Source organism: Nicrophorus vespilloides, unplaced genomic scaffold, assembly GCF_001412225.1.
Source record: "Nicrophorus vespilloides isolate i.1.1-1 unplaced genomic scaffold, Nicve_v1.0, whole genome shotgun sequence".
Classification (NCBI taxonomy): Eukaryota; Metazoa; Arthropoda; class Insecta; order Coleoptera; family Silphidae; genus Nicrophorus; species Nicrophorus vespilloides.
In genome coordinates this window covers 27136-37414 of record NW_017096676.1, presented here as the reverse complement: position 1 = coordinate 37414, position 10279 = coordinate 27136, and the positions used below count along the sequence as shown (strand labels likewise).

At 34.2% G+C, this 10279-nt stretch overlaps 1 protein-coding gene across 3 annotated transcripts in view; it reads right to left on the bottom strand.

Annotated features, from left to right (window-relative positions):
* Window positions 1–2934: 2934 nt before the first annotated feature.
* LOC108557879 (protein Shroom-like) overlaps window positions 2935–10279 on the bottom strand; it is a 27771-nt gene continuing 20426 nt past the window's right edge. For all 3 annotated transcript variants that reach the window (XM_017914582.1, XM_017914583.1, XM_017914581.1), the window contains 5 exons: window positions 5930–7095; window positions 5180–5345; window positions 4945–5110; window positions 4570–4836; window positions 2935–3836 (listed from right to left, as the gene is read on the bottom strand). In XM_017914582.1, the coding sequence (XP_017770071.1) occupies window positions 3573–3836; window positions 4570–4836; window positions 4945–5110; window positions 5180–5345; window positions 5930–7095 (2029 nt within the window). In that variant the 3' untranslated portion in view covers window positions 2935–3572. The remainder of the gene's footprint in view (window positions 3837–4569; window positions 4837–4944; window positions 5111–5179; window positions 5346–5929; window positions 7096–10279) is intronic.

Below are 10279 nucleotides of genomic sequence, written 5' to 3'. Positions count from 1 at the left end.
TAATAGTAATTATATAAAGATGAATACATTAATATAATATAAATTACTGAAATAGTGTTAAAACAACAAATAAACAAACATAAAATGTTGCATCAAAATATTGATAAGTTTTACAATTTACAAAATTTTACTTATATAAAACCCATACATTTCATACACTTTCAGTAAATATTGTTTATAATATTTAAGAAATAAGGATTCTAAAAAAATATCATATTTTTTACAAAATAATTATTCAAATTACAAATGTCAGACAGTTGTAATAAATTTTGATAGATGGACTTTAATGTACATAATAATAAGATTAATGTTTCAATAAATAGATATTAACAATTAATGTATTAATTACTATTATTTAATTAGTCAAAAGGGCTAAACTGTAAGCTTAGTACATTCACCAAAAGATGACGCACATTTATCATGGAATAACATATAACCAGGGGGTATTGAAGTTAGTTTAATAGTTATATTTTTAATTTCGTTAGAAGAAATTGTTTATTTTGATTATTTGGGCTGAAGAAGGAAGTTATGGTTTTATTGGAAGAAGCTGTTTACTTTAATTATTTGGGCGGAAGANNNNTTTGTGCTTTGACTTAACAGACAGTGGCGCGTAATGCGGAAGCCAAATGAAGAAGTGGGAAGGAAGAAAAAAAATAACCAGGAGACCAAAGACGATGTTTGCGTGCCCTCGCTAAACTGGAAATCGAGTGGCGCCCTCTATAGAGTTGCCTATGGAACCTTACACCAAAACAAGGCAACATAACGTATTTTTGCTTATTTTTCAAGATTTAACCAATACTTACATTTAATAAATTAATAACTGTACCTCATATAAATATAGTGATATAGAATGAAAGGATTAGTTATTCAACACTTCTCAATACCTGAAATGTAAATTGAAGATATTAATAAAACGCATTGGTTAATTATAGGTTTTATAAGAAATTTCCAAATTTTAAATTATTTGGTGCTTTTACTTGTGGCGCCACCTATAGAGCTGCCTATGTACTACTGATTCGATAACTGCGCCACAGCAGAGTCCATACAACAAATTGTAGAATGAAAGGATTAATTATTCAACACTTCTCAATACCTGAAATGTAAATCGAAGATATTAATAAAACGCATTGGTTAATTATAGGTTTTATAAGAAATTTTCAAATTTTAAATTATTTAACATTTGTACTTGTGGTACCACCTATAAAGCTGTCTGTGTATTAAGGATTCTAAATCCCGATTATATCAAAATCCTGACAACCATAATCCCGACAAATATTCCGGAATAATTTAAATATGTTATTGTAGACATTTTCGATATAGTCGGGATTTTGATACAGTCGGAATTATGGTTGTCGGGATTTTAATATAGTCGGGATTTTGATATAGTCGGGATTATGGTTGTCGGGATTTCGATACACTTGGGATTTTGAACGTCGGGATTTCAATAGACGGTCTTTCAGTTGTCGGGCTTGCGATTGCCACCGACTTGATTCCCCTGCATATATAACCCAACTATTATATGTTGCTCCATCTGTTAATTCAATATTGAAGTTTACAGTTCAACTTTTAGCACTGATCCATTTCCAACTATTTAAAAAGTTTAATTTACGTAACAACAAATTTACATATTTATTAAGCTGTGAGGACTATATGAAATTTAAATAAATGAATTAGTTTATTAAACCTATGGGTCAAAAAAATTTAATTCTTACAACAAACACAGATTAATTCTTATTAATTAATGAATTTAACATCATTTGAAAGTAATTTCTTTATATTTTTTTGAAAATTTAATTATTTATTTGCTCTAAACAAAAAATTTGTAAATTATTTCAATTTAAAAAAAGTAGACAAAAAAACTATGATGCATTAATTTATGTTATAGGAATGAAGGAAAGTGAAATTTAAAAAAAAAATCATGTCTATTGATATAATATAATATATATTTCGATTGTGTTATTTTTATTTATTGCAAGCAAGGCATAAAGCTCAAATAGAGGAGTAGTAGTAGTATAGTCTATGTAACTTTGAGAACAGAGTAATTAAACAATAAAGTCTGTGTAAAAAAAATAAAATAATAATAAGATACAAAAAAAAGTAATAATGGGGGGCGGATACGGGGGGGAATCTTACAAATTAATACATAGTTACGTAAACGCATACACGGATCGACCGATGTTGGCTCGACCAATCGATCGAGTACAAAAAAAAATAATAAAATAAAAATAATAATTATATAATGGTTTACAAATAATATATATAATAAAAAATAATAATAATAAAACGAAACAAAACGATCACAATTGTAACAACTTAAATTAATTACACACGAGAAATAATATAATAATAATAATTACCAGAGCACCATTCTATTCGTTATTTAATAAAAAAAACATTTGAAAAGAAAAAAAAACAAAAATCGAATGAGAACAAAAATTTCGATTGCTTGATCATTTCGCGTTTCATTGTAATCTTCTCTTCTGTTGTTGATTTCCATTACTGTTTTGATTCCTTTTACGCAGAAATATTTACAAAAAATAATAATAATTTGCTCCACAATAATAATAGCTCCACATAAACAAAAGTAACCTAATATTCATCTCGCAGTAAATTATATTATGATAAAGATAAATTGTTAATTAAATGAAAACTAAACTCTAAATAATAATTACTATAATAATCGTAAACTTCTTCATATCCTCTCTTTCTCTCTCTCAATCTCGTTGTTTTCGTACGTTTTAAAATTCCTTTAAAACCGCGATCTGTTTTACTGTACACGCGCAAAAAAAATAAAATTAAATTAAAAAAAAAATAAAAACTAATTAATTAAATACTTGATAGGAAGATGTTTTGCTCTTATAAATAATAATATAATAATAATTAACTAAATACAGTACAATGTAAATCGAATACAATTAATTAATTTAATTATTAGAAAAAAAAAATAAAATGCACATTTTTGTTTAACAGCCTATAACTTTCTTCCTTTCGTTTTTCACATAAATTCCTTCTCCTGTTTTTTTTTTGAATTTTTTTTTAACGAATCGTCTTTCTCCCAGGTCCGACCGTCTTATCCGTTTCAAAAAACGGTAAGAGGACAACCGCAGCTCTGACTTAAGCCAAACTATCTACTAATGTATTAGTAGATAATGCGAGGTTTACCCTACGAAGACCCTTCTCCTCCTTCGAATCATCGGGATTGGGTCCCAAGTACATATACAATATATATATTTATAAAAGAAATCAGTACAAGCAGCTACCTATTACAATACTAAATAATAATAATATGTCTGTGTTTTTACTTTTACTTCTACTTCTACTTCATCTTACACTCATGGACCATCTATGATACATAAGAAAATATTTATTATATATTATATTAGAAAAAAAGGACGTCTTTATAAGATCTGTTTGAAAGCGAAATGGGAATCTACACCCATCTGTTTATCTCGTTTTAAGTGTATAAAAATCTTCTTGTCACTGGACTAGGCACGATTTGATATGAACAATTCTTTCGCTCTCTCTCTCTTTTTCTATCTTTCTCTCACTATTTATTTTTTTCCCATAGGATTTTAGGACTCTGCGATGATGAGCGTCTCTTTGAGCGCCACCAGCTGCTCCTCTCCAAGCTTAATCTTGTCTGCGATCTCCTTCGAATCCATGATCAGTTTCGCCTTCATGTTGATGAAGTGATCGTAATCCGCGTACTCCTCCGAATTCAGATACTTGTACAGGATGTTCGAGACGCTCAAACTTCGCTTGTCGATGCTCTCCTTCAGCTTCTTCGCCTCCTCGAGCTGTTCCAACAGCTTATCCCTCTTGCTCTCCAAAATCCTCTGAAAAATAAAAACAACATTAGTATCATTGCATTTTCTGAATGATCAAACAATTAATAATTTTATCTTCTCAGCTACAAACTTCAAATATACAAATGAAGATGATAATTAATACTAAGAATATAAGAAATAAAATGAGTACAATTACAAAATTATGTACTTTTCCCATAATATGTTGGCAAATTTTAAAAATGATGTAATAGAAGGCAGTATTTTACATTTTGTCTAGTATTTACAGAAAAATAAACTTATAATATACAAATTAAAGATACGAATTCAGAACCTAAAATTAGTAACGTTCGTAGTTTATTTTGTATCGCACAACATTAAAAGTTACAATAAAACATTTAAAATGGGAATTAAACCAAGAACAAAATGATTCCAGTTGAATATTTGTGCTATTTGTAGTTTCCGCGTATTCAAATATGAAAAAAAGGATTGATTAAGCTATGAAAAAGCAGTGACTTTGTGTCTACCGAAGTAGATTGTGGGTAACAATTATGGGTCGATTTACGTTCCGCAAATACAACAATACTAATTTAGTGGTATGTGTGTATATGCAAATTGAGGCATGTTCTTGTATATTTATGAGGTTTGTAAATCCCTTTGGAAATTGACTTAATGTTAGCTTTCCAATGCGGCCCGGCCTCCAGTTTTATACAAGTGAAATGCGACTACGTTTATATTATTTGCATGCATTTAAAAAATAAAATAAAATAAAATGGTAAATTACCCTTTCCGGATGATCTTCTGGCATCGTCATGAGGGCGTTCTCGGCACGCGCCAAACGCCCGGAGAGGCCAAGGAGAAGACTAGTGATTTTGCCGACCTCCTCCACGTGCAGCCGGAATTTGGCAGTCTCGTGCGGTCGCGCCTGCTTGCCCACGTGGTTCTCCACGTTCTCGCCGAGTTCATCGTTGATCCTGCATTCCTCCGACACGACGAGCTGTTCGCCGCGCAGCACCTCCAGCTTCCTATCCAATCTACTAACTAATTCCTCCTGAAAAACAAGAACAACCTGTTAGGAATACAATAAGATTACGTTCGTAAATGCAACAAAAACCAAGTTTTCTTGAATACTACAGTGATCGACATCAACAATTCATACCTTCTTTTGACTGAGATCTTTGGTATCCTTGACGACATTCAAATGATTCATATCTTGGCTGTACCTAGTTAGGAACCTAGCTTTCGGCTCGGACGTCGTGAAGTAAGGCGATGTGGCCGATAACGGACTCACCGGTTCGATTGTTGGCACTGCAGAAGTTGATTCACTGCAATAGTGGAAAATTCAATAATTAATATCTTGGTTGCATCGATTAAGAATTTCTCAAAGAACATACCTTTTAATTGTACTTAGGATGTTGCTGGTTGGAGGAGGACTGCTGCTCGGAGTGTTGGCGCGACTTCTCGAGAACGGGGAATTCGCATTCCTCGGCCTCGACGTCACCTCCAATCTGAAGAGTCCCGTCACGTAATCCGTGGGCTTCTTGTGATCTGGTCCTTGCACTAAATAAATAGAATAACATTTAGTACATACACTTACAATTAATTACTTAACATATAATGAAGGCATTAATCAATTCTTAAAGGTTTACAACCGGTGAAGTGAAACGTTTCAGTCGTTGATTTCTTAAGCTGTTATTGAGTGGATAAGATTTATAGCTAACACATTTAAGTGGATTTCTTCTAAATACGATTAATATCTGATATTTATAAACGAGCTGCGAATTAGCCTTAGATAATCACAACTGAACAATAAGTTAAAAATATCTTTGACAGAGAAAAGTGAGTAGGAATTTCCCGATACAAACGCTATGCTTTTATTAGTCACATGATGATGCAGTTGCGAGCTCTTATTTTACATTTGTAATACGTACAATTAACTAACAATGATGATGACAACAAAACTCATATACTACGATCGAACAACGATTATACATTTGGTGCATGTGTTCCCTTATCTATTAACTGATTTGTTATGATAATGTAAAGATTACTATAGTAAAGATGGGTTTATCGATAAAATTGACTAATTATTCAAATGATATAAATTGTCCCAAAAAAATTAAAATGAATAAAACAATATTTACCGAGAATGTCTTTGAGTCTGTCCGCTGTTGGCAGTTGACTCACGAAGTCTTCGGAAAGTTTCTCGCAGTCGATCTCCTCCTGCAGCTTTTTCCTGGTGGGCAGCGGTGTCGGAGGCATTTCTTCCTTTTCAGTTTGAGAAGAGGCGTCCGTCGTACAGGCGTTAACACGGAGCACGACTTCAGTACGCTGCATCAATTGCAAACCCTCGATGACTTTAGGATGTTGCTGATGCTTAGGACTCGCAGGCGGTGATTCCACTGGGCTTCTGACGGGTGAGACTGGTGAAAGGGATGGCGAGGAAAGCGGGGAGGTCTTCAGAGGAGTGCTGCTCGCCGTTGAGAGCGGTGATGTTCTTCGGGAGGTTTTCGAGGTGGGCGAGAGGGACGGCTTTATTTGAGGCGGTTTAGTTTCGGGCGGTCTCGGAACCTCGATTTGTTCAGGAAGTTGCTGCTGCAGCAGCTTGTAGGTGTCTGAAAGCCGCAGCTCGGGCGTGAAAGATTTTGGCTCTTCGGGCGATTGCAGTTTAGGCGAAGGTGTCTGCAGTTTAGGTGAAGGTGTTTTCAGTTTAGGTGAAGGCGTCTTCAGTTTAGGTGAGGGCGTCTGCAGTTTAGGTGAAGGCGTCTTCATATCCGGAGAGATTCTCTTGTGGATTTTAGGAGTTTCGCAATGGATTTCGGAGATGGGTGGACTGGAGAGGTTCGTGTGTCTGAGCGGTGTAAATGGACTCTTCGGTGGTGAATGCGGGGACTTCTTGAAGTCCTCGCCATGATGATCGATGGGCGCTAAACTTAGATGCGACGGTCTCGAATGGTACCTGGGGTTGATCAACTTCGCGTTGACGGGGAGGACGTCAGGAAGCGCAAGCTGCGGCTTCTTCAGATCCTGCTCTTTCTCGTCGATCTTCAACGATTTGTCGTTCATGGAGGCGCGCCTCAAGATGTTCGCGTTGTTGTTGTTCTTCAGAATGGTAGTCTCCTTCGGATGCGTCCGATTCAAAGGCCATACCGTCTCTCTGGAGCTGTTGATGCGCGTCTCCGCGTACGACTCGCTGGTGATGACGTGACCGTTCGGCGAGATCGTCCTCTTGTAACTTCCCGTGTCCGAATCGGGAACGATGCGCTCCCGATCGCGTCGCGACGCTAAGTACGACGCCTTCGACTGACTCCTGCAAAAAAACAAAAGAAAAACATCAATTCAAACGTCCTTGATTTCGGAAACGCAATGTGTGTCGAATTATTATTATTAATCGAGAACAGATGTTCCCAATCCCAGATGGTCATAGTTATAACAGCATCATCAACCGTTTCTTTCTTATTGTTAACTGCTTTCAAAAAAAAAATATGAAGGAAAATAAAATAAAAACATTAAATAATAGCATTCCCGACGCGACTGTTAAAGCTGTCGCCACTACGACGGCATCATCGTTTTACCAACTCCTTCGGATTCGCGGCAAAGACTAATTAGCAGGTAATTTATTAAATTTGCACGCCGTAAAACGGCCGCACGATTCGATGCATCGACACGCCCAAGAGTGGTCCGCATGAGGAGAGGCGAGGCCACCACCAGAGGAGTAGTGTGTTTGATGATGGATGGCTAAAGGCGAGCTACTGAATTTATTAACTGCGAACGTCCGTTTACCGCAAGAACAACACCACCAACAACAACAACACTGGTCCGGCCACTTTCTTCGTCGCGCGGTCTTTAATTTCCTTCGGAATGCGGTCTTTTGCTCCCGTGAATTTCTATCATCAAACATCCCCTCAAAAATAAATAAATTACCAAAAAAAAAATCAATATCCTAATCGCGTTCAATTACTTGAATTATTCATTCATTCAAATGGAGAGAAACGAGACATGAAGAGTAACGAAACGTCTGACATAGACTAAGAACGAAAACAAAAACGAGCTAAACTAATGCAAGAGCGTTCGGCATTGTCTGCACAACGAGTCGCGAAACGGGAGCGGATTATATAATCGAGTCGTGACTCTCCAAACAATAGCACTATATGTGTGTATTTGTGGCCGAGATAGTTTTGCTTTTCCATTAGTTACACAAACAAAAAAGTAATGAAGAATCATACAAAATAATAATTTGGATTTTTATTTATCTTAAGACCTATAATTTAATAACGAACATAATTATATTATAAAAGAATGAAGAAATTATTTTATCAAATATGGATTCCCGAAAATATTGGTTTATTCAGCGAATCTTGTTTATATTATATAAAGTGGAAGGTTAAAGAAACTTAATATAATTATCTCTAATTTAATTATTAATTATTTTCTTAGTTGCATAAGACGATCTTGCGCTCAACAAAAGGTATAAATTGATGCCCATAGATGAATACAAAAAGGTATTATTACAATCTTGAAGTGTCGAAAGCAAATGAAAAGCAAATCGTTGTTTGGTTTGCACCAAATATGGGTTATGGTTACACATGAGTTTCGCGTCTTCAGCTAAATGCGAACACTACGAGCAAATATTGATTCTAATCCCGTCGACGCCAACAACCAACAACAAATTCAGCATGAACATCAAATAAATACAATATAAACATCAACAAATTCAACCCATTTACCCAAAAATAGATGATTACGCAAGAAAACGATGAAATCAATTCAGTATGTTTTTGCGGAAATCGAGCTTATTATAAATCGATTAATCATGTTCAATTTGCTTCCACCGAGATAATCGCTTCTTAGGGAAACTGATTTGCCAACAACAGAATTCCAATTATCCATTTTTTTAATTTATTTTCTGCATTATTTACTGTAATTGAATCTCCTTTCAATCGCTTTTTTTTAAAACTTATTTCTTGTTGATGTAACTACAACATACGTAACATTTCTTAAGATTGATTGAAACAAATCAATCTTTTCTAATTAATATTGTTGTTTCTATCTTATTGTAGAAACGTTTGTTAATTTCGTATTGTTAAAAGAAATGAAGATGTGTTTTGTAAAATCCATTGTGCAATGGGTATTTGTGTATGAACCTAATTATAATTGTCGAGTAGCACACGTTTTCTAGTCTGCCCGTTTTATTTATATCAATGAGTTCATAATATCTGCGGTCGAAACACGAAAGCAATAGCAAACTCTCTCACATAGAGTATCATGATATGTGTGTGTGTGTGCGGTTTCGGTTTACATTGAGAAATCGGGGATCGATGTTGTTGCGATTTGCGGTGGAGAAGAGGTGAATTGTGTATTTTCTTTAGGTGAAAATTTTCGCCATATGTCATATGTGTACGAGCGCACGCGTGTTTGTAACACGAGGAGAGGCTCATTGGAACGGCTTCTTCTCTTTCCCTGACCTCTATTTAAGGCCAACTTCTGTCAATCCAATTTGCTGGAAGATCTCTTTACCTTTGCTGCTGTAGCTAACAACAACAGCAGCAAAGAGCTGCACCGTCACGCACGGTTTCTAACTAATACTTTGTAATCTAATTCGATCACACATATACTTTGCAGAAAACAAATAACATGTCGGACTCGTATTTCGAAGCCTTAGGTCTTCAGTTTCTCCAAGGAAAAACGAACATTGTGCATTGAAATACACACTGATTAACTGTAGAACTTTAAATTATTCTAATTTTATCTCAATTATCCATAACAAATATAATTTCATACAGAAAAATAAACTTCTAATTTTTAATGCATCAAAAATCAAATTTAAAAACAAGAAAATTCACTTTTATCATTAATCTTATGAAGATTATATTGGAGAATTGCCAAGTGATTTATTACAATCAAATATTCTTCAACATGTCAAATTTGTAACGAATTTCCATTTATTTATATTTTTTCATTTGATTGATTTTGAATCTATCAAGAAATCATGAATCATTCTTATATATTTAATATAAAATAAATAGAACATTCAACTAAACCGAATTGATAACTAAATATAGAACGTATCAAGTTATCAAATAGAACAAACTTTATTTCGCAGCTATAAATCATCAATATTCTAAAAAATCTGTTTGGAAAAATCGATAATTCTTAGAGTTAATTATCCACAATATTAGAACTATTCAATACAAAATACTAGATTTAAAAGCGCATTCAATTGAAAGCCAATAATCTCTTGAACTGAACCAAATTGCTATCAATTTATTTTTATCATGAATCAATATAAATATAGGCGGATTCACGTTTTATCGGAATTTATCGCAGATGTTCAATTTCCAAACAAGAATTCGCCGATTTATGTAACTTTTTTTTATATAATCTAAACAGAATATAAATACAAACTTTACTTCGATTCACACTTCTTTACTTGATTTTGTATTAATTTTCAATTTATTTAGAAACTAGTATAAAATATGTTGACGATAATGATT